The sequence below is a fragment of the Suncus etruscus genome, chromosome 6, assembly GCF_024139225.1.
Source record: "Suncus etruscus isolate mSunEtr1 chromosome 6, mSunEtr1.pri.cur, whole genome shotgun sequence".
NCBI classification, from domain to species: domain Eukaryota; kingdom Metazoa; phylum Chordata; class Mammalia; order Eulipotyphla; family Soricidae; genus Suncus; species Suncus etruscus.
In genome coordinates this window covers 25,490,957-25,516,234 of record NC_064853.1, presented here as the reverse complement: position 1 = coordinate 25,516,234, position 25,278 = coordinate 25,490,957, and the positions used below count along the sequence as shown (strand labels likewise).

At 40.7% G+C, this 25,278-nt stretch overlaps 1 protein-coding gene across 1 annotated transcript in view; it reads left to right on the top strand.

The window, feature by feature from the left end:
- The window catches only part of ZYG11B (zyg-11 family member B, cell cycle regulator), a 57,372-nt gene extending 35,595 nt beyond the window's left edge, over positions 1–21,777 (top strand). The window contains exons 6-15 of the mRNA XM_049775170.1: positions 1,225–1,289; positions 9,230–9,329; positions 9,583–9,633; positions 11,652–11,813; positions 11,919–11,966; positions 13,815–14,012; positions 14,139–14,191; positions 18,041–18,138; positions 20,255–20,454; positions 20,887–21,777. Coding sequence (XP_049631127.1) covers positions 1,225–1,289; positions 9,230–9,329; positions 9,583–9,633; positions 11,652–11,813; positions 11,919–11,966; positions 13,815–14,012; positions 14,139–14,191; positions 18,041–18,138; positions 20,255–20,445 — 966 coding nt within the window. The 3' untranslated portion in view covers positions 20,446–20,454; positions 20,887–21,777. The remainder of the gene's footprint in view (positions 1–1,224; positions 1,290–9,229; positions 9,330–9,582; positions 9,634–11,651; positions 11,814–11,918; positions 11,967–13,814; positions 14,013–14,138; positions 14,192–18,040; positions 18,139–20,254; positions 20,455–20,886) is intronic.
- The last annotated feature ends 3,501 nt before the right edge of the window (positions 21,778–25,278 follow it).

The following is a 25,278-nucleotide window of genomic DNA, read 5'->3' as shown; positions in this document are numbered from 1 at the left end:
GAAAATTATGTATACTATAAGGTATTGTATACGGTCCTCTTTGCTGTTAGAACTACATATAAAAACTACAGAATTATTAATTCTGCCATTTGGATTGGATTGCACACAAAGGTACTAAGCAGTGTTGTGATGTAGAGATGATCTTGAGTCCTGTTTGAAAAATGAATATAATTTCACATCTAGAAAAGGAGAAGCAGTCCCAAATACACAATGCAGAAAAGGCACCGCACTTTTATGTTCATTGCAGCACTATTCACAATAGCCAGAATCTGGAATAAAATAGTCATGAAATTTGCCTATACATAAATTGAGATAGAGAGTATTCTGCTGAGTGAAATGAGTCAGAGAGTGAGAAACAGACAGAATAATTGCACTCACCTGTGGAATTAGTAAAAAAGAAAAAAAGAGATAGTATGGTAGTAATACCCACAGACAATACTGAGACGAGGGCCAAGTGGTAGGAAGCTTGCCTCCAAAGGTAGGGGCTAGTGCAGTTAAGATAGTGCAGAAGGGACCACTATGACAATGATGGTTGGAAACAATCACTCTGAATAAGAACTGGGTGCTGAAAGGAGATAAAGTGATATGCAGGATACCCCTTCAGAGAAATAATATTGCAAAGCAGCGTCGAAAATAAGGAAACAACGGGGGTAGGGGGTGGGGAGAGAAAGAAGGAGGGAGAGGGGAAGGGAAGGGGAGAGGAGGGGAATTGCTGCTACAGAGGCAGGCAGGGTAAAGAACGAAAGTGGGGAGAACAGGAAGTCAGGGCAGGAGGGAAACTAGGGACATTGGTGGTGGGAAATGTGTACTGATGAAGGGTGTTGTACATTGTATGATTGAAAATCATGAACAATTTTGTAACTCACGGTGATCCACTTGAATTAATATTTTAATATATATATTAAAGAAGATATAAATAAACCAGTTTCCTCAAGTCATTTTCTTTTCTTATTGGATAATAGAGGCTTCTTCTGGCTAAAAAGAACAAAGTAGGGCCAGAAATGTAGTTCAGAGAGGTTAAACTTACCTGTCATGCTGCTGGCTTCAGTTCAGTCCCTGCCACAACACATAATCCCTTCAACATTGCCAGAGTGACCCCTTGTGTAAGGGGGTAAGTAAGTAAGCCCTGAACACTTAATGGGTGTGTCCCTATAACAAAGAACAACAAAACAACAAAGTTGTATTTTAGCTGATTCTTTTTTTCTCTCCCTTTTGATATTATAGTTACAGAAGAATTGCCTTCTTTCACTTTGCAGTGACCGGATCCTTCAAGATGTTCCATTTAACAGGCAAGTAATAATAGCCTGAGACCTTAAAATGAGGGGAAAATGGGAATTTTAAAAATCTGTCTTGGGAGGGGGTGTAAAAAAAAATCTGTCTTGGTTCATTTCAAACCAGTTAGGATCTCCCTGGTGTACAGATTTAGAATTCTAAATCTGCTTTCTTTTATTTAGTACCGTGATATTGATATTCATAGCAGCTTTATTCCTGTTTTATAGCCATTTGCATAAGAGTTTATAAGGGGTGGTGTGGGGATTGGCATAATGATAGATTATTTGCCTTGCATGTGGAAACCAGGATTCCATCCCTGGCACCACTTGATCCCTGAGCACTTTATCCCCGACACAATCCAAGCTGGGAGTAGCACCCAAGCACTGCTGATTGATCAGAAATAAAGGAAAAAAAAAAAAGAAAAATTTAAAAATAATTTATATAGGGGGCCAGAGAGATAACATGGAGGTGAGGCACTTGCCTTGCATGCAGAAGGTCGGTGGTTTGAATCCCGGCATTTCATATAGACCCTCGAGCCTGCCAGGAGCGATTTCTGAGTGTAGAGCCAGGAGTAACCCCTGAGTGCTGCCAGGTGTGATCCAAAAAAAATTTATATAGGTTAATAATATTCAGAGGGGCCCGGAGAAATATCACAGCGGCGTTTGCCTTGCAGGCAGCGGATCCAGGACCAAAGGTGGTTGGTTCGAATCCCAGTGTCCCATGTGGTCCCCCGTGCCTGCCAGGAGCTATTTCTGAGCAGACAGCCAGGAGTAACCCCTGAGCACCGCTGGGTGTGGCCCAAAAACCAAAAAAAGAAAATAATATTCAGAATATCCATAAATACTGTGAACTGGGGGGGGGGGAAACGGAGACAAGAAAAGAATCATGTCTCCCATGATTTTGTGAAGACTAGTAACTACAAGGCTGGAAAGAATCTGGTCTTCTAGTTTTAGGCCCTATCATTCTATCATTTCTCGGATTATTGTTATTTGACATTATTGATTATAAAGAAACTTAAGGGCCCAGAGAGATAGCACAGTGGTGTTTGCCTTGCAAGCAGCCGATCCAGGACCAAAGGTGGTTGGTTCGAATCCTGGTGTCCCATGTGATCCCCCGTGCCTGCCAGGAGTAACCCCTGAGTAGTGCCGGGTATGGCCCAAAAATTAAAAAAAAAAAAAAAAGAAAGAAACTTAAAGCAGAGATTAAAGGAAGCCATGTATCTGGAATCTGTTTACGCCAAAGTTGTTCTTTGTTTTTTTGGGACAAGAGTATTTGTCATGCACTGGGAGTTAAACGGTGCCCCATCTGAACTATGACTCCTGCATCTAGCCCTTTGAGTTTTTCCTTGTTTTCTAAAGGATTACAGATTATGGTTTGTGATAATAATTTCGTTATTATAATTTCCTTATTATAGGGGAATAATTCCACTATTATAGCTTGAGGTATAATTTCTTTTTTTTTTGGGGGGGGGGGAACACCCGGCGGTGCTCAGGGGTTACTCCTGGCTGTCTGCTCAGAAATAGCTCCTGGCAGGCACGGGGACCATATGGGATACTGGGATTTGAACCAACTACCTTTGGTCCTGGTCGGCTGCTTGCAAGGCAAATGCTGCTGCACTATCTCTCCGGGCCCTGAAGTATAATTTCTAATGATAGAATTTTGAAGAAGAAATACACAAAAGATCTCACGAAACATGTCTCAAGAAACAATTTTACTGTAATTTAGTTAGCTAATAGTATATTGTTACCTGGCACTTCTAGGAGTGAAGTGTTTCATTTATTACTTGAAATAGTTTGGCTAAAAAAAAAACTATATGATTTTATACAGGAGCTAGAGAGAATACAGAAGGGTAAAAAGTGCCTTACATACAGCAGACCCCACTTTGTTTCCCTGAACACCACTGGGTATGACCCAAAATTTCCTTCCGAAGTAAATGACTATAATTATATAAAACACATTCCAAATAGATAATACTAATTATCATATTATTTATTACTAAATAATTGTTAATCATTGTGATTATTATAAATACATTATTAATATATTATTTATAAGGTCTTATAAATATTGAGCATTTGAATTGATTGCAGTGAAATTAAAGTTAGGAAAGACATACTCTCTAAAAAACATCCTAAAGAAAGATGACACACCAAAGAACATAGGGCTGGAACATAGTACGGTGGGCAAGGTGTTTGCCTTGCACAGAGTTTTATCCCTAGCTTCACATATGGTTTCCTGAACACAAACAGAAATGATTCCTAAGTGCAGATCAAGGAGTAACTCCTGAGTATAGCTAGAGTTAAAAGCAAAAACAAACAAAAAATTGTATCCTATTCCAGGGTTGGCTTCCTGGTAAGGCAGAGGATTAACACTAATTTTGTACCTGAAAGCAGCTATAAACTCATGGAAGATGTAGGTCAGCATAGAGTTTACATATATGAATTTGAGTACCCCAAAGAAAAGAACAAAGACAGCTATAGAATATACATAAGTGAATGAATGATTGTTCCAGTAATGTTTAAAAATAGCTGGACTTTGGGGTCAGACCAGTAGCACAGCAGGTGGGGTGTTTGCCAAGCACTCAGCCAAGCCAGGACTGACCATAGGTCCCCAGCATCCCATATGGTCCTCCAAGCCATTTCTGAGTGCCACTGTGTGTGGCCCATAAACAACGAAAAATTAAATTAAAAATATAATAAATAAAAACAGCTAGACCCACAGCTATTTATCATGCTGTAGAAGGCTGTAGTTTGAATACCTTTGACTGAGCCAATGTGTTCTGCTAGAATTAAGCTTCTTTGTGGTTAGAGTCTATGATTGGCTTATCTTTGTGCTTAAGTAGATGTTTGATGAATTGATAAATGAATAAGTAATAGAAAATTTAATTTTTCTGATAAGGGTTGTTGATGGAATGTAGTGGGCTGCAGAACAAGAAGGAAAAATTCTATACAATAGGTGATCATTTCATTAAAAATGTTTGTGAGGGGTCCGGAGAGGTAGCATGGAGGTAGGGCGTTTGCCTTGCATGCAGAAGGAAGGTGGTTCAAATCTCGGCATCCCATGTGGTCCCCCCAGCCTGCCACGAGCAATTTCTGAGCATAGAGCCAGGAGTAACCCCTGAGCTCTGTCGGGTGTGACCCAAAAAACAAAAAAAAAAAATGTTTGTGAGGGGGCCGGAGTAAGATGAGAGCACAGGGGCCGGAGAGATAGCATGGAGGTAAAGCGTTTGCCTTTCATGCAGGAGGTCATCGGTTCGAATCCCGGCGTCCCATATGGTCCCCCGTGCCTGCCAGGAGCAATTTCTGAGCCTGGAGCCAGGAATAACCCCTGAGCACTGCCGGGTGTGACCCAAAAAAAAAAAACCCACCAAAAAAAAAAAAAAAAAAAAAAGATGAGAGCACAGTGGTAAGGCGTTTGCCTTGCACACTCCCGACCTAGGATGGACTCGGGTTTGATCTCCAGCACCCTATATGGTCCCCCAAGCCTTGCCAGGACCAATTTCTGAGTGCAGAGTCAGGAGAAACCCCTGAGCACCACAGGGTGTGGCCCAAAACCAAAAATTTTGTTAGTGAGGGTCTTTAACTTAATAGATAATGTGTATTGAAAGCTATTATCAAACGTTGTGTTAGAGTTTACATATGTTTATTCAGACATTACATCAATTCTGTGAAATTGTTTCTCTTGTAACCTTCATTTTGCAGATGAGAAAAACACACAAAAAGTTTTAGTAACTTGCTGGAGATGCTAAGATAGTAAGTAGTAGAATCTAGATTTAATTCAAGACTGACTCTAGAATCCCTACTTTATGTATTCATGCTGTGTTGCTCTGAAGATGAGAGCTGTTGAGTGAATTGTTTTTTTATGTTTTGAGAACTGTACAAATAAAGATACAGAATAAGACAATAATACTACCATTAAATTTTTTTTTATCAAAAGCTTAGTATTTGCCAGGTTCTCTACTAAGTTTTACTTTTTTTTTTTTTTTTTTTTTTGGTTTTTGGGCCACACCCGGTGACGCTCAGGGGTTACTCCTGGCTATGCGCTTAGAAGTCGCTCCTGGCTTGGGGGACCATATGGGACGCCGGGGAATCGAACCGCGGTCCGTCTCCTAGGCTAGCGCAGGTAAGGCAGGCACCTTACCTCCAGCGCCACCGCCCGGCCCCAGTTTTACTTTTTTTATGCCTTAAAACATTTAAACCTTAATAACAATCTTAGAGGTCTACAGATATAACATAGTGGTAGAACACTTACCTTGTATGTGTGAGGCCCTAGTTCAGTTTCTGGCTATGTATTCACCCAGAGCAACCCCTGAGTATTGCTGAATATGATTCCAAAACATAAACAATACAATTCCTGGCTCTGCGTGGTCCCACCTGGAGCAACCCCTGAGCATTTCTGGATATGACATAAAAACATCAAAACAAAAAAAAATATCTTGGGCTGGAGAGATAGTACCCAAGGTAAAACACTTGGCTACATGAAGTTGACCCAAGTTTGGATCTCCAGCATTGCCATGATCGCCTGAACACATAGCCAGGAATGGCTCCTGGAATCATATTTTCAGACAAAAAAAATAGAATGAAAAAAACTGGAGTCATGATTAAGCAGTAAAATGTACACTTTGCGTGCATGAGACCTGTGTTTGTTTGATCCCTGACACTTCAAAACAACAACAAAAAAAGAAAATGCATTAGGGAACTTGTCTTAGTTCCAAATTTAGTAAATAATAGAGACTGATTTGAAATGACATGATATTGTTAACAGTTTCATTGCTTCACATGAGAAAAAAATTACCAGACAGACACACATATTTCTGGGTCACACCTGCCTGTGCTCAGGACTTCTCCTTGCTCTGCACTCAGGTGGGACAGCGCAGTGCTGGGAATCAAACCTGGGTCAGCCTTTTGCAAGGCAAGTAACCTATTCATTATACTGTTTCTCTAGCCAGAGAAAATAACTTAAAATTTATTATAAACACTAAGTTAAACTAATATTCACCCCCCCCAAATTCAAAGATCTTCAGAAATTAGTCTCTTAGTTACTAAACTTATATTACTTTATGATTGTATAATATAATATATATGACTATATTATATATAATGTAGCTGAGGACTCATAAGCAATTGACTTTGCAATATGTATAGGTTAGGTTGGAAAAAAAATTGTGAGCATCTACTTGAGTTTTAAAATGTGAAGGGGCCAGAGTGATAGTTCAATGCCTGGCATGCCGTATGGTCCCCTGAGCCTTCTCGGAGTAAGCTCTGAGCTCTGCTGGGTGTGGTTCCCCAAGCCAAACATAAATAAAATAAAATAAAAATTTATGAATACAGAAGTAACATACCTGAGATATATTATTATATAGTAATATAATACCTGACATATATAATATATGGCATGTAATATTATATAGTTTATATTATTTGCATTTTATATTTATAATATAAATAATTTGTTTCTAATAAAAAGTTTATTATTCCATGTAATATGTAATATTATATATATGGTACAAACTGAGGAGAAAGTAATGGGAGAAGATTTTGAAAGGAATTTTGTCCAAAATACTAGCAATGGGCTTGACAAAGATGATGTCCATGGAAATAGTAATGGAGATAACAGTGAATTTGATGGAAGCTGCAGAGGAGTGAGTGATTTACATCAGATCATTCAGCCAACGTGTGTTAAGCACAATGTGTGTTTCGAGGTTTCTTTGGGGTTTTTGGTGTAAAGAGCTTAGTAGAGGGGCTGGAGAGATAGCAGGGAGTTAAGGCTTTTGTCTTGCATGCAGAAGGTTGGTGTTTCAAATCCTGGCATCCCATAAGATCCCCTGAGCCTGCCAGGAGCGATTGTTGAGGTAGAGCAAGGAGTAATCCCTGAGCGCTGCCAGGTGTGACCCAAAAACCAAAAACCCAAAAAAAAAAAAAAAAGCTTAGTAGAATATGATCCTTAAAAGCCATGGAAGTGAATCAAAGTTCTCTGACAGACTTGCTAGGTATTGAGATGCAATGAGAAGGCATTAATAAATTAGGAGTAATGTATTTTATTTATTTACTTTTGGTTTTGGGGCCACACCGGCAGCACTCGGGTTACTCCTGGCTCTGAGCTTAGAAACCCCTCTAGGCAGGCTCAGGGGAACCATATCAGGCACTGGGGATTGAACCCGGGTCTGTCTGGTTGGCCACATGAAAGGCAAACATTGTGCTATTGCTCCAGTCCCAAGGATTAATATACTAAAGGAAGTTTGAGAAGTGAAATTATGGGTAAAATAATCAACTGTGTGTTTTTTAATGTCATCTTGACTTCTTATCTCCCCATCTGTATTCAATCCTTTGGCATTTTATCTTCAAAAATTGCTCAGGGTAGAGTAGGAGGGACAGTAGCGAGGGTAGGGTGCTTACCTTACACGCAGCTGACTGGTTCCATCCTTGGAACCCATATAGCTCACCAAAAGTGATTCCTAAGCATGGAACCATAATTAAGCCCTGAGTACTGCTAGATGTGGCCCTCAAAACAAAAACTATACAGTTCTAGTTTTGTTTTTTTTTTTAATGTGCCCAAAGAATTGAGAGAGGGAGATCTGGTGCTAAGGTGCTTGCATTGAAAGCCACTAACCCTGGTTCCATCCTCAGCTCTACTAGATGGTTCCTGAGCACCATCTGGAATGACTGGAATGACCCTAAACACCAAGCCAGGGGGTAACCTCTCTGAGTAATGCCAAAGTTAGGGTGTGGGTCCCAAAAAAAGTACTCAGAAATCAAGGGTTTATTTTTGTTTTGTTTTGTGGCCACATCCAGTGATGCTCAGGATTTACTCGTGGTTCTGTACTCAGGAATCCCTCCTTTCAGTGCTCAGAATCATCTGGGATTCTGGGGATCACCTTTGTCAGCTACATGCAAAGCAAGCAGCACCCTACCCACTCTACTAACTCTTCATTCCCAGATTTGTCTTTTTTATTTTAAAAATGTAATATAATTGGATTTATCCTTTTTTTTTTTTTTTTTGGTTTTTGGTTTTTGGGCCACACCTGGTGGTGCTCAGGGGTTATTCCTGGCTGTCTGCTCAGAAATAGCTCCTGGCAGGCATGGGGGGCCATATGGGACACCGGGATTCAAACCAACCATCTTTGCTTGCAAGGCAAACACCACTGTGCTATCTCTCCGGGCCCAAGGATTTATCCTTTTTATTAACCAGTTTTTATCTTTTATTTTCCCTCTACATTTTACTATTTGGGTTAGACTAAAAAAATTCTTTCCTGACTTGTAGTACCCTCTGAACTGCTCACTCTTTTTTCCCTTTTTCTTTTTTTTTCTTTTTTTTTTTGGTTTTTGGGCCACACCCAGTAACGCTCAGGGGTTACTCCTGGCTATGTGCTCAGAAGTTGCTCCTGGCTTGGGGGACCATATGGGACACCGGGGGATCGAACCGCGGTCCGTCCAAGGTTAGCGCAGGCAAGGCAGGCACCTTACCTTTAGCGCCACCGCCCGGCCCCTTTTTTCCCTTTTTCTATTGAATTTTATCTTAAACATGAAACAGAGTAGGCCTATACAATGAATAAGCGAATCCCACAGAGGAAGGGAGTGGGGGGGAGAGATATCTAAGGATTATAGTATGTTTTCCATAAAAGGGGCCTGATTTTTGTCCAGCAATCCATGGCATCTTGAGCATAGCCAGAAGTGATCCCTGAGCACAGGCCTACCTGTTGTGTGCACTCACTCTCTCGCTCTCTTCTTGTGCTCGCTTTCTCTCTTTCTCTCTCTCTCTCAGCTTCATTTCTTTTTAAAATGACAGAATGCATAATGAGCCACTGTCTCCAAAACACTTAAGTATGATTGCTATTTCCTATACTGGGAATTTTATTTTTTATTTTTATCAGTCTAATATAGAGTATAATTTCCCAGTTAGATCTGTGAAACTGCTTGAGACTCCAGGATTCATTCATGAAACCCTTCTGTGGTTACAGGTTTGAAGCAGCCAAACTTGTCATGCAGTGGCTTTGCAACCACGAGGATCAAAACATGCAAAGGATGGCAGTTGCTATCATTTCCATTCTGGCTGCTAAGGTACCTAACCCTTGTCAAATAACTTCCTGTAGAAAAACCATTTCTGTTGTAGTAGCTATCCCAAAATCTGTTTGCCATAAAGGTGGTGAACCTCTCAGCAAGCCTGTTTATTCAAGCTACATTCTATTCTTTGGAGTTTCCAAACCAGAGATTTTTTTTTTTTTATCTGACCTTTGGACTCAGTTACAGTGAATGAAATTAAACTTATTAGTGACTTCTTGGGCATTTACTCTCATCCTCTGCTTGCTTACAGCTCTCTACAGAACAAACAGCACAGCTTGGTGCTGAACTCTTCATTGTCAGAGTAAGTGTTCTCTTCACTATAGACCAATCGATTCTGTTTGTTTTTAATGTTTTCAGGCAGTTTTTCCCCTTTCCTTTCTGGCAAACTATATTCTGGTCACTTGCATCCCTACTCTACTCTAGATGCATAATTTAATCTTTGATATGACAGCACTCCTGGTGGTGCTCAAGGGCAGCTCCCAGCTCTGTACTTGAGGTCACTCATGCTGGTACCCCAGAAAACCATGTAGTAACAGAATTGAACCTGGACCATCCTGCATTTAATACATGTACTCTCTCTGTTGAACTCTTATCTTCTGGCCCTTGTAATAAATTTAGGCTGTGACCAATTGGATAAAATAGATAACCCTGTTTTAATAATTTTGATACTTATTTACTTGATAGCCTGCTAAACTATTTGTATAATCAGAATAATATAGAAGGCCAGAGTGATAGCACAGCAGTAGGGCGTTTGCCTTGCACGCAGCCAACACAGGACGGACCTCTGTTTGATTCCCGGCATCCCATATGATCCACCAAGTCTGTGAGGAGTGATTTCTGAGTGCAGAGCCAGGAGTAACAGTCAGTAACTGAATGCTGTCAGATGTGACCCCCCCACTCAAAAGAAAAATGAAAATAGGGCCGGAGAGATAGCACAGCAGTAGGGCATTTGCCTTGCAAGCGCTGACCCAGAATCAATGGTGGTTCAAATCCCGGCATCCCATATGGTCTACCATGCATGCCAGGAGTGATTTCTTTTTTTTTTTTTTTTTTTTTTTTTGGTTTTTGGGTCACACCTGGCAGTGCTCAGGGGTTATTCCTGGCTCCAGGCTCAGAAATTGCTCCTGGCAGGCACAGGGGACCATATGGGGCGCCGGGATTCGAACCGATGACCTCCTGCATGAAAGGCAAACGCCTTACCTCCATGCTATCTCTCCGGCCCCCAGGAGTGATTTCTGAGCAGAGCCAGGAGTAACTCCTGAGTGCCGTGGGGTATGCCCCCGCCCCACCCCACCCCCCCAAAATAAAACCAAAACAGAATAATATAGAAAAACTTTTTTTTGGTTTTTGGGCCACATCTGGTGACAATTCAGGAGTCCTGGCTATGCTCTCGGATATTGCTTCTGACTTGGGGGACCATAAGGGATGCCGGGGAATCAAACTGTGGTCCATCCTAGGTCAACTGCATGCAAGGCAAATGCTCTACCGCTGCACCACGGCTTTAGCCCCAGAACAATATAGAATTTTTATATTTTTTATCCTTTTTTGGTAGGTAGGTCACACCCAGCAGAATAGTGCTCAGGAGTGACCCCTGGCAGTACTCGAGGACCATTTGTGGTGCTGAAAATTTTTTCACCTTCTTTTGTTTTTGGGCCACACTTGGCAGTGCTCAGGACTCTATGCTTAGGGATCACTCTTTGGAGGAGTTTTAGGGCCATATGCTGTGCCTAGCACCTAATATATATGGCTACATACGAGGCAAATGTCCTATTCCTTATATATCTCTCCAACCTTATATATTTTTTCTTACTGAAGGGAAAGGAAAGTCTGAATCAAGAGACTATAAACATTTTAAAACCTAAGAGGGACTTACAGCAGGTAAACTAAGCTTGCCTCGAACACACTGACCTGGATTCCAACCCAGGTATCCCAGATGGTTCCTTTAGCAACACCAGAAGTAATTCTTAAGTGCAGAGCCAGGAATAACCTCTGAGTGTTGCTGGGTGTAGCCCCAAAACAAAACAAAAAAATAAGAAATATTGTGTGGCCAGAGCAGTAGTCCAACCGGCAGGGTATTTGCCTTAAAAGTGGCCAATCAGGGTTTGATCCCATACGTTCGATATGGTCCACAAACACTGCCAGGAATGATTCCTGAATGTAGAGCCAGAAGCAACTCCTGAGCATCACCAAGTGATGCAAAAAAAAAAAAAAAAGTTTTTTAAATGTTGTAAGCCATGAAAACAATACTCTTATATTAGTGATTCCCCCCCATTAAGTATACTGACAATTCAGAAATTAATTTGGTTTTTCTTCTTTCAGCAACTTCTTCAGATAGTAAAGCAGAAAACCAATCAAAATTCAGTGGACACAACATTGAAGTTTACTTTGAGTGCTCTTTGGAATCTTACAGATGAATCTCCAACCACTTGCAGACATTTTATTGAAAACCAAGGGTTAGAACTCTTCATGAGGGTTCTAGAGGTTAGATTGGGAATTTAGCTTGCACTTTTTACATTGAAATTGTTGGATTTGGTCACTTATCATAATTTGGTTCTTTCAGTAATTATAATTTTGTTTTCTTTATAGTCTTTTCCAACTGAGTCATCCATTCAACAGAAAGTCCTAGGACTTTTGGTAAGATATTAAATTAGCTGTAATTACTTTCTGCCTATGTTAATACATTGGAAAAAGTTTCTTGGAGGGAGGGATAGAGAGAGGAAGGAGGGGAGAAAGGAGTGAGTTGCTACTATATTTGTAAATAACTACAGAAAACACATGTAATCTAGGGCCAGAGAGATAGCACAGCAGTAGGTTGTTTGCCTTGCACGCAGCCCACCCAGGTCTGAGGGTGGTTCAAATCCCGACATCCCATATGGTCCCCAAGTCTGTCAGGAGCGATTTCTGATCACAGAGCCAGGAGTAACCCCTAAGCAACTGCCAGGTGTGACACCCCCCTCCCAAAGAAAAGAAAAATGAAAACACATATACTCTAGGTATATGTAAAAAAACAAACACTTGGGCTGGAGAGATAGCATGGAGGTAACCCCTGAGTATCAACAGGTGACCCAGGAAAAAAAAAGTGATCAGGGTTTGTTTCTGGCTCTACACTCAAGAATTACGCCTGGTGGTGCTTGGGGGTTAGTATAGGATACTGGGTATTGAAGCCTGGGTGACAGCAAGGAAAGCTCTTTACCCTCTGTGCTCTCTCCAGTCCAAAATATGAAGTACTTTTTGGAAAGAAACCTGCTACTGTTTTATTATTTAGTTTAGGGAGGATCCTACCCCAGAAAATAACCCAAAACCTAAAACTCTCCTGTGCTGATAAATGTTTAAATAATTGCCATCTCAGTTTTTTCTTAAAATTCACAGAAGCAGGGGCCAGTGAGGTGGCGCTAGAGATAAGGTGTCTGCCTTGCGAGCGCTAGCCAAGGAAGGACCACAGTTCGATCCCCCGGCGTCCCATGTGGTCCCCCCAAGCCAGGGGCAATTTCTGAGCACTTAGCCAGGAAGTAACCCCTGAGCATCAAATGGGTGTGGCCGAAAAACCAAAAAAAAAAAAATTGCACAGAAGCAGTGGTTAGAGGAAGAATGGGAGTAAAGGCATGTGGGTGCCCTTCCTGCAGAGACACCAGTTAAGATGTGGTTATTCTTTCTTGGAGGGAGACGCAAACACAAAGAAGACAGACACGGAGACAGACCAAAGTGGAAAAAGGATTCTAGCCAAGACTGAATCCAATTCCATTTATTGAAACTCAAGGCCTGGCTTAAATACTTTTGTAGACACAGCTCCACTCATAAATATGTCAATAAGAGGTAGATATATTGAACAGGACAAATAACAGGATCCATTGGCAGGTGAGATGGAATGTGCAGAAAATGAGCTCTGTCTTCATCAGGTTGGGAATGTACTGATAATGGAACCTTTCTCCGGCAGGTGGAATATACAGATAAGGGGATCTTAAATGTTTACATTTACTTCTGGAGGCTACCTGCTTTATGGCTCTCTGTTTGGTGCCCTTAAGTCTTAAAAGGTTAACAATCGATTCTCAAATCTGCCTGCTTTTAGCAAAATTCTATGCCTGCATTTCAACCCTGTATTTTCTGCCCGTTCTTAAAGGGGCTCCCTACAAAGGCACTTGGCTTGCATGTGGCTGACCCTGGGCCAGTCCCCAGCACTTACTGGTATTTCTTTTTTTTTTTTTTTTTTTTGGTTTTTGGGCCACACCCGGTAACGCTCAGGGGTTACTCCTGGCTATGCGCTCAGTTGCTCCTGGCTTGGGGGACCATATGGGACACCGGGGGATCGAACCGCGGTCCGTCCAAGCTAGCGCAGGCAAGGCAGGCACCTTACCTTTAGCGCCACCGCCCGGCCCACTTACTGGTATTTCAAGTGGAGCTGGAAATGACCTTTCAAGAAAGGATGAGGAACAGCCCCCATTTATTCTTCATACTAATATTTTTATATCTTCTTTTTTTTTTCAGAATAATATAGCAGAAGTTCAAGAATTACATTCAGAATTAATGTGGAAGGATTTTATAGATCATATCAGTAGCCTCCTACACAGTGTCGAAGTGGAAGTCAGTTACTTTGCAGCTGGAATTATTGCTCATCTAATATCAAGGGGTGAACAAGCTTGGACTTTAAGTCGTAGCCAGAGGAATTCTCTTCTGGATGATCTGGTAGGGTCACTCGGTGTGTTCTGGACGTATACAGATAACACTTAGAGTGGGAAAATGATTATTACCTGCTCATGTAGTAATACTAAATACATACTATAATCCTCTTGTATGTTTCATGTCTTCCAGCATTCAGCTATTTTGAAATGGCCAACTCCAGAGTGTGAAATGGTAGCATACAGGTAATTGTATAATCCTTATTTATCTAGTAGTTTGTTTGCCTAGAGGTGATTCTTATTATATGTATAATTTTTCCCTTAGACATTAATTGAGGTGTCATGATTTACGATAGTATTACTGTTTTAAGAATACAATAGGGGGCCTGGAGAGACAGCACAGCGGCATTTGCCTTGCCCAAAGGTGGTTGGTTCGAATCCCAGTCAGTGTCCCATATGGTCCCCGTGCCTGCCAGGAGCTACTTCTGAGCAGACAGCCAGGAGTAACCCCTGAGCACCACTGGGTGTGGCCCAAAAAACAAAACAAAAAAAAAAAAGAATACAGTAGTACTATGGGGCAGGAGATAGCATAGCGGTGGGGCATTTGCCTTGCATGCAGCCAATTTAGGACAGAAGGTAGCTCGAATCCCGGTTTCCCATATGGTCCCCCTGTCTGCCAGGAGCAATTTTTGAGCTCAGAGCCAGGAGTAACCCCTGAGCGCTGACAGGTGTGACCCCAAAACAAAAAAATAATACAATGGTATTGTACTCTACTCAACTCCAGAGTGCTCAAATCATTCCACTGATGCCCCACTTCCTTTCTTTTATCTTACCAGCTTTATTTGAAGGGGGAGAGGATTTGGGTCATATCCAGAGGTACTTCTGTCTCTGCATTCAGGGTCAATCCTGGTGGGACTTGGGACTTTTTGTGGTGCCAGGGATCAAATCTAGGTCTGCCATGTTCAAGGCAAGCATCTTTTCTGCTGTTATTTACCACCTCTCTGGCCTCTCCTCTATCAGCTATAAAAGAAGCAAAGTTGGTGAGAAAGCACAGTGGGCTGGAGCAATAGCACAGTGGTACTGCATTTGCCTTGCACGCGGCTGATCCAGAACGGACCTAGGTTCGATCCCCGGTGTCCCACATGGTCCCCCAGGCCAAGAGCCGTTACTGAACGCATAGCCAGTAGTAGCCCCTGAGCATCACTAACCCCCCCCCCCCAAAATAGCTCAATGATTTGAACAGACGAGCTTATCACTTACTAATCCCATATGGTCACCTGAGCCTGCTAGGTGCTAATTTCTGAGTGCAGAGCCAGAGTGCTGAAACCTTGTAGCAATGCTGGCTGTGGTCCCAAAACAAAACAAACAAATGAAAAATGAAAGACACTGTGTCAGTCATAGTGTCAGCATACAAGAATCTTTCTGTTTTGTTTTGTTTTTTTTGGGCACACCCCGCAGCACTCGGGTTACTACTGGCTCTACGCTCAGAAATCGCTCCTGACAGGCTCAGGGTCCATATGGGGTACCGGGATTTGAACCACTGTCCTTCTGCATGCAAGGCAAACGCTTTACCTCCATGCTATCTCTCCAGCCCCAGCATACAAGAATCTTACCTTGAGGTAGGAGAGATAGTACAAGAGGCCAAAGTTCTTTCCTTATGTGTGTCTAGCCCCAGTTCAGTTCCCAATAATGGATAGAATTTCCCTTCCACCTTCTGGAGAAGTAGGAGGTAAGCTCTGAGCACCTTGTGCTATAACTTAAAATCACTTTTCTTCTCCACGTCAAAACAAATTTACTTCACAAGGATACCAAATATAAATCAGATTAATTTTTATTATGCTAAAGTACTGCAGATGCTGTGAAATTAAAGATGAGAGTATTTAAAAGATTTTCTAGAAGTAGGTTGTAATGTTAGGATCCGGGGCAATGTGCCCCTCCGTCCTTTCGGCGCCTTGAGGGTCCCATAGAGACATAGACCATGCACAAGCAACAGGTGATTTATTCTGACTGGTCCAGGGTCTCTGTGATACAGATCTCAGAGCAGAGACCCCGAGGCTCTTTTCTGCAGAGTTTATATAGGAATTTTCAGGCAAGAACAGCACTTTAACTTATCAGTCATAGACGCAGCTATGAACAAAGGCTTACATTAAAAAACATCATAACTTTGAGAGACACATTCAATGAACAAAGAGATGACCATTAAAACTTATCAATCCTAGTGTTACATATTGCAGGTGTCAGCTTATCACAGTGGGCCAGGACCCTGGCCTAGTTAGTTGTAGAGAAGAAAGGGGATCATTAAAACTCAAGGTTCAAATGTAGCTAATGGTTAGAGTTCTTGGCACAGAGTGGCACATACGTCAGCCTTAGAAGCATGGGAGTTGGGCTTTCTGGCGCCAAGAGCCCCCTCTGGCTGGTACTGCTTGAATCACTCTAGGCTTATAATAATTAGTAATAGTACATGAGTACTTATCAGTTAACTTAATTTATTGATATATCCTATAAAGCTCAAAACTTAAAGTGCCAGTGAGCATAAATGGGTACTGATCTCACATGCCCAACACTTATATTCCAGACTTGCTGTCCTTGGGAGCTGTGAAAGCAGAACTTGCTTATCTTAGTTCAAGCTAGCTGTCTGAGGCCTCTTTGTTTCTGTAGCTCCCCCATTCTTCTGGCAGATTTCTGTTAGGCTAGAATTCTAAAATGGAGCAGTCCTTTGAAAAAGAGAAGTTAAGAATATATATATAAAAACATTTAAGAAATCTTTCCTCATCAGTAAGCTGAATTCTGAGAAATAACTAGATGCAGAAATTTCAGGAAGAAGAAACAGTGTATGCATTAAAGATCAGAAACTGGGTAATGCATCAGGTGGACTAAATTAACTTGGACAAAGAGTATAAAAATTTATTCAAGTACTTACTAAAGTCCTATTTTGACATTTAGTCTTTATTGCAGTTAGGCATAAACTTACTTATGCCTTTATAGCATTCTGACTTGATATATTGTTCATTATTGCTGGTATTCCAGATTGCTGTATAATTACCAAAAAGACTTATTTTATGAATGGTACTTGAATATAATAAAGTTTGCTTGGTTTTGAACCATAGCCTGGGAAGTGCTTAGGGCTTAATCTCGGTTTTGCACTCAGGAATTACTCAAGACTCAAGGGAAGGAACCACATGTGGTGCCAGGGATCAAACCTGGGTTGGCTGAGTACAAAGCAAACACTTTATAAGCTGTGCTATATCTCTATGCCTAAAATATAATAAATTTAATTGATTAAAAAATTGGGGGGGGGGATAGCACAGTGGATATTTTGCCTTGCACCCAGCCAACCTGGGCTCTATCCCCAGCATCCTATATTGTCCCTTGATCCTGCCAAGAATGATTTCTGAGTGCACAACCAGGAGTAACTCCTGAGCACCACTGAGTGTGGGCCCCCCCAACTATTTAGGGCCAGAATGATAATATAATGGATAGGGTCCTTGCCTTGCAATGTAGCCAACCTGGGTTTGATCCCCAGCATCCATATGGCCCCAGAGCCTACCAGGATTGAGGTGCAGAGCCAGAAGTAACTGAACACTGTCTGTGTGACCCGAAGACAAAAAGAAACAAACAAAAATAATTTAGGGTCAGAGATATTATAGTAGGTGAGGTGTTTGCATTGCATGTAGTAAGCTGTCATTCAATCCTTAGCACAGTGCATATCATTCTCCCAGTCTCACCAAGAGTAAACCTATGCACAGAGGTAGGAAACCCTGAGTACAATGGGGTATGTGTGTAGGAGAGAGAGAAAGAAAATAGGAGAATGAAGGGTGTGGTTTAAAAAAATAGGAGGATGAAATTTCTAAAATGGGGCCAGAGAGAGAGAGTTTAATGGGCTAAGTGTATCTTTTTGTGCAGTTTCAATCCTTAGCACCATGTGGTCCCCTAACAACTGCTGAGAATAACCCTAGTGCTGTCAAGTGTGAGCCGAAAAGTACAGAAAAATAAAAACAGAAACCATTTTTTCCCCTAGAATGAAATGCTTAGGAATCACTACTCTGAAAATCTTACTAAATATATGCTGTAAGTTTTATTCTTTTTACTTTCTAGGTCTTTTAATCCGTTTTTTCCATTACTTGGCTGTTTCACCACACCAGGAGTCCAGCTATGGGCAGTTTGGGCCATGCAGCATGTCTGCAGCAAGAATCGTATGTACCAAAAAGAGAACTGTTTTCTTTCTTTCTTTTTTTTTTTTTTTTTTTTTTTTTTTTTTTTTTTTTTGGTTTTTGGGCCACACCCTGTGACGCTCAGGGGTTACTCCTGGCTATGCGCTCAGAAGTTGCTCCTGGCTTCTTGGGGGACCATATGGGACGCCGGGGGATCGAACCGCGGTCCGTCCTAGGCTAGCGCAGGCAAGGCAGGCACCTTACCTTCAGCGCCACCACCCGGCCCCTTCTTTCTTTCTTTTTTTTTAAGAGAACTGTTTTCCAAGTTGACACCTACCTTAAATGATAAAGTTACTTCTAAATTGTTTGATAAACTAATTTTTTATGACACAGACTTAAGTATTTTAGTCTATAAACCAACTTTATTCCCTCAGAATGAACTTGGCAGTGCTGGTATATAACAGTGCAAAGGAACTTAAATTCATTAACCTCCTGGAATTGAAAGATAGGAGATCTACAGTTAATTCATTTCTGAGCAGAGGTCTTCTGAACTAATGTATATGTTACATTCTGGTGCTCAGTCTTGGTGGCCTTGGGCCCTGAGCAGGAGAGTTCAATGGGCTAAGTGCATGCTTTGCATGCTGAATGGAGGCCTGGGTTTGGTCCTAGCAACACATAGTTCCTGGGGCTCTGTTGGAGGTGACCACTGTGCACTGAGCAAGGAGGAGTAGCCTCTGAGCACCACTGGGTGTGACCCTAAAATGAAACAAAAAGAGAGAGAGGGAAATAAAGCATACTAAGACAATAGCTTTTTCACAGTTGCCCATATTTGTGACTACTTATAGTTGTTGGTGTTCTCAAAGTTTACTGGATAGAATGGCCTGAAGAATTTATACTTATACACATTTGAGAATTGTTAGATTATTTTCATATTTGTTTTGTTTGTGTTTTGGGAAATACCTGGCTAAACTCAGGAGTCATTCTCCTGCTAGTACTTGGGGACAAGACAAATGCTGTGGTTAAAACCAGGCCTCTTGCATGCAAACCATTCAGCCTTTTGAACTAACTAATAACTCTCTTTCTCTCCCTCCCTCCCAGACCCTTATCATTTGTTGAAAATACTCTCCATCCTAATTATGGTCAATTAAGTTATCCTAAATACGATTTTATAGATATACATCTCAGGTAAAACTCAACAGACTGAAAATTAAATTATATGGTTCTTAACTTTGTTTTATTATTATCTTATTATTATAACTTATGCTTTCATGGCCCAAGAGATAATTCAGTGTTCTGGAACATGTAGTGGAGGTCTGGGTTCAATCTCTGGCACTGCATGGTTCCCTGAGCACCACCAGAAGAGACTACCACTTACCAAAGTGAACTCATTGAGCACTGCCAGGTGTGGCCCACAAACAACAAAAAATATTGAAAGTCACTTGTCACCAAAAAAATTAAGTTTTGGGTTCACATCCATTGGTGTTCAGGTTTACTCTTGGCTATGTGCTCAAGGGAATCAAACCAAGGTTGGCCCCATGCAAGAAGCACTTTAATTCCTATACTACCTCTCTGGTTTGCAAAAAGAAATCAAAGGGAGGGCCGGAGAGATAGCATGGAGGTAAGGCATTTTCCTTGCATGCAGGACAGTGGTTCGAGTCCTGGCATCTCATATGGTCCCCCGACTCTGCCAGGAGCAATTTCTGAGCAGAGAGCCAGGAGTAACCCCTGAGAGCTGCCGGGTGTGACCCCAAAACAAAACAAAACAAAAACAACAAAAAACCCCACAAAATCAAAGGGAGGGACTGGAGCAGTAGGACGGCAGAGAGGATACTTGCTTTACACACAACTCACCTGGGTTTGATCCCTGGCACCCATATGGTCACTCTAGCCTGCCAAGAGTGATCCCTGGTTGCAGAACCAGGAGTGAGCCCTGAACACTGTATGTGGGGCCCCAAACCCAAAATAAATATATAAAGATGAAATAAAAAGCTGGGGCCAGAGTGATAGCGCAACAGGCAGGGTACTTCTCAAGTGACACTAAGGATCAAACCCAGTTGCCGTGTGCAAAGTAAGTACCACTGTATTATTTATCACTTCAACCAGAGATAAATTTTAGTGCTCTTTCTTTTTTAAAGCTCTTTTTCTGGCTCTCTTTCAGCCTCAAGATACTGCAGCATGCTGATTGAGGAAGGAGGATTACAGCATTTATATAGCATCAAGGAACACAAAGAGACTGATCCCCATGTCCAGCAGATTGCTGTGGCCATTCTGGACAGCCTGGAGAAACACATAGTACGCCATGGGAGACCTCCTCCCTCTAAAAAGCAGTCCCAAACCAGACTAAATTGATAGCACTAGGTAACTGCATAATCAGATTGCAGGCATCCTTTCTGTGATAGGTTCATTTGGAATATCTTGCCCCCTGTGATATTCAGAGTGTCTCTGTAACAAGACTTAGATCAGTTTGGGATTGCCGATGTACAGTAATGTCCATGTGAACAGTCTATATCATTTGTCTTGATTTTTAACGTAAGAGGCAAGATGGGTTTCTTCCTTCATCGTTGCCTTCTAGGAAAAGTTCCAGATGTTTCAGTGTTTGAAATTACCTGTGCTTGAAATTTTCCAGTTTCGTGGTAAAGTTTGCACGAATTCTTAGGTCAGACTTTTCCGATCCTAAAATTCATTCCAATCCGTTTGTAGCTCCAGATAAGCAGTTAGTTGACCTGATTTCCAGTACTGTTCATAGGTTTGAATTTTATACCTGTATAAAATACCTTTCTCTATTCTCAGCCTATGAATCTTTTACAAGATGTTCTTCTTGGTGTGAAGGAATGAAAATCTGAGTTTTCTGCTTATGAAAGCTATTCACTGACTAGATCCTGAATGTTTCACAGAAAAAATATTGGAAAGAAGACCTATTCATGGAGATCAGAATTTAAAACTGGGAGAAGTTTACCTTTGTGGTATGATTTTTAAAAATGGGGGCATGCTAGCTAGCTTTCTGGAGCCCACCACTTTTAGCAGTGAGCAGTAACTTGTTCCCCTTTATTCGTGGAAAGCAAGGAATACTGCTTCCAATACAGATGCTGGGCACTCTCTCGAAGTACTCCAAGCATCACAGTGTAAAATAGTACATCAATCTGTGTTATATTGTTGTGAAAATGTGAAGTCTTAAAGAATTGTCTTGTTAAAATGAACCATCCATTTCCTTTCATTTCAGTCATTTTTCTTTTGATTGAAAAAGGCACTGTACATGGTATTACCTACTCAGTACAATTAACCATAGTAAATTTTGACACCGCGAGTTAGTTTTTCTGTTCTAAAATAAATGTATCTTAATATTTTCATATTGACGGATGTCTACATTTCACTGCCAAAAAACAATAGAGCTGAATTTGATGAATAATGTTAAATGTAAATGACTCAGATTGCATAAAAGGAAATATTTTTTGATGGGTTCTTTTCTAAATAATTGCCTTTACTTTAGGATACCTGTTAAAAAGTGTTATAGGTACCATACAACTATATGGTAAAGAATAGTTACCATTATATCAGTTTTGACAATTGGCGTAAGCAAGTTACCTAAAAACTTAATTTTCATTTTAAAATTTAGCTTATAAGTAAGTTTAATCAGTAATATCAGATGACTATATTTTTCGTAAATAGCCAAAATGTTTTCAATAGACATTTTAAATGGTATGTTTAAATAATTGTGACTACTCAGAAACATTTATATTTAGAAAGAAGTTGGCATGTTAGTATGTTGGTAACCTTTTTGACATAGACTTTTCATACCACTTTACACTAATCAGATTTTAATTATTTGGAACCCTTTTGCAGGTATCAAAATGTTAACTAAGAGAAAAAATTGGTATTTGGAACCAATCAAGAACATACATAAAGGCCCAAGAGATAGTCTGTGGGTAGTACACTTGTCTTATATGCGGCTGACTTGGGTTCAATCTCCAGAATTCCATTTGGTCCCCTGAGCAACTCCCTGAATAATTCCTAAGTACAGAGCCAGGAGTAACTTGTGAGCATCACCAGGTGTGTTAGCCCTAAAACAAACCCCAAAAAATGGTAAGCCAATTCTGATTTAAGAAAAAGAATGTGATTTATTTTTGGTTTTGTGCTTGTGTTTTTGTGTCATAACCAGCATATTATTGCTCATGGGCTATCCTTGGCCCAGTACCCAAAGATTGCTCCTGGCAATACTGGGAATCAAACTTGGTTCCCACGTGCACAAAATTTTCTTCAAACTATTCAACAACTCCATGGCCCCAGTTTATGAAGTTTTTATAGGTGCAATGCAAGTTCTTGCAGACTAGTTCATTTCAAAAGAAATGAAACATTCAATTAAATTTTTCTCCCTTTTTTTCTGATTTTTTTTGTTTGTTTGTTTGTTTTAGGTTATACCAGCAGTGCTCAGAATACAGCAGTGCTGGGATCAAATCCTGGCCTTCTGAATGCAAAATATGTACTCAGCCCCTTGAACTTATCTCTCTAGTTCCTTTTTGCTTGATTTTTAATATTTAGGGCAAAATGTAGAAAGTAGGATCATCTAGGATAGCTTGGAAATTGCTAGTTACATTGGTCTTTTTTGAGGGGAAGGGGAGATACACACGTGGCAATGCTCAGAGATTACTCCTGGCTCTGCACTCAGGAATTACTCCTAGCAGTGCTCATAGAACCATAAGGGATGCTGGGAATTGAACCTGGGTTGGGTGTATGCAAGACAAATGCCCTACCTGCTGTACTATTTCTCCAGCCTCCCATTTTCAATCTCTAACCTACTATGTAAAAGGGAAACGATTTGAGAAATTTGACTTCCAAGTTTTTTTTTTTATCCAGTTCAAGACAAAAGTGCATGTTTCTTATAGACTAATCTTAGGTTTCTGTCTTTTTAAATTTATCCCATGGTTCAAAGTGCATAAATAACAGTAAATTCCTTCATTACTCAAAATAATGTCGTTGGATGATTTTTTAATATTTAAATTTAATTTAACTTGAGAATATTTTATACAAAATTAAATTCACAACTTGGAGCATTGATAATAGCCAAATGTTGCACGGTTTTAAAAGGAAAGCAATGACTAGGGATGTAGCTCAGCAGTAGTGCTTGTCTTGCATGTCTGAGATCCAGCATAGCAACCTCAAAAAAAGGGAAGAAGAAAAGATAAAAAGGTAAAACAATTGATCACATTCCAAATTATAAAATGCTTAGTGCTTAGTTGGGATTCTTGAGAGTGTGTGTCTAAAGCTCTGAACTTTCTATAGCAATCTGGCTAAAATGGAATATATATTTGAGATTATAAGGCTTATAACTGGCCAGCCTCAATATAAGAATCAATTAGGCAGCCAGAGAGATTGGACAGTGGATTAAGGTCCTTGCCTTGCACACAGCCTTCAGTCCCCATCATCAAATATGGTCCTCTGGACCCCACCACTAGTCACCCTGAGCACAGCTGATTGTCACAAACTCCTTCACCCCTCCCAAAGGAAAAAAAATCAGATGCCAGCTTCACAGTGCATACCCTAAAGTTAGAACAATACAGGGAAGATGAATTTGACCTCTGCAAGAACAGCATTCAAAGTTGTGGCGCATTTTATACTTTAAAAAAATAATTAGGCCTCTCTTTTGGGTTTGTATTCTGGAATTAACACTACTTGATGCCTTTTGAGGTGCCTTTTGAGGTATCCACTTTAGTGGCTTTAGAGGTGCTGTTTAAAACGTAACTTAAACCACTTCTCAAATTATTGGTATGTGCAGATCTAAAATATCATTGCATTTGTTCAGGAATAACACCAAGATTTACACCCATTAAAAGAAAAGGAATTAGAGCTTTTAGATTATAATCTAAATTGTCATCATTTAGTGAAATCAAAAGTTTGAAATTAGAGCAAAATAAGCCTCCATATTCTTTCCATCAAGTAAATTTTGATGTGGTTTTTATACTTTGTAAGCAGTTACAGTTTTTCAATTAAAAAACAAATTGTGGGAGCTGGAGCTATAGCACATTGGGCATTTACCTTGTATGGAGCTGACTCAGGTTTGATCCTGGGCATCCCATATGGTCCCACAAGCCTGCCAGGAGTAATTTCTGAGCATAGAGCCAGGAGCATCACCTGTGTGTATAGCCCGAACCCCCCCCCCCCCCAATTATAACAAACTTAGTTCTAGGAATTGATCTTAAATAGTGCTATTCCTTATCCCTGTACAGAAATGCCATTTATAATTTTGATTTAATCTGCAAACTTCAAAGTATCAAAGGTTTTTTTTGTTTGTTGTTTGTTTTGGCTTTGAGGCCATATCAGGCCATGTTCAGGATCTGCTCTTAGCTCCTATGTACAGGGTCATTCTTACAGTGCTCAGGAGACCATGCAGTGTTGGATATCATACCCTGAGCCTTCTGTATGCTAAACAAGTGTCCCAACCCACTGAACCTTGTCTTTCTTTTTTTGTTGTTGTTTTGTTTTTGGGTCACACTCAGCAATGCTCGGGGATTACTTCTGGCTCTGCACTCAGGAATTACTTCTGGTGGTGCTTGGGGGAACATGTGGAATGCTAGGGATCGAACCCGGGTTGGAAGTATAAAAGGCAAGTGCCCTGCTGCATACTATCTCTTCAGCTCTATCTCTGGCCTGCAAAGATTCATCTGTTTAGAAACATCAGTTCTCTATATATACAGTTTAGAAAGTTGCTCTCACTAATGGGACTTACCTTTTTAAGTGAAATAAAGAGTTTTATTTAGGAAATATGAGAAAGGAGAGAGAATGAGTCTCATAAAGTAAATAAAAATACTGCACCTCAAGCTGTATGGAGGGCCTCTAATGGAACTTTTCAAGTTGGCTATTTTTTCACCATTCACGGTTATTTGTTTGTGTTTTTATTTTTATTTGGGGCCATATCTGTTGGTACTCGAGAGTTACTCCTGCAAGACCAGGAGGTTCCAGGGATAAAACCAGGCCTTCAGCATATAAAACCAAGGTCTCAGGACCCACTGAGCTCTCTATGGACCCTCAAGAACATTGCATGAAAATACATTTGTGTGCTAAGATAGAGTACATTAAGGCTTTCTTCCATCTGGATAAGCCCTTGTTCTTTCTTACTCACCTTACCTCACATTTCTCTTAAGTAAATTTTATTTTAGTAAAACTATTTTGCTTCCTAAAATAAAGTCA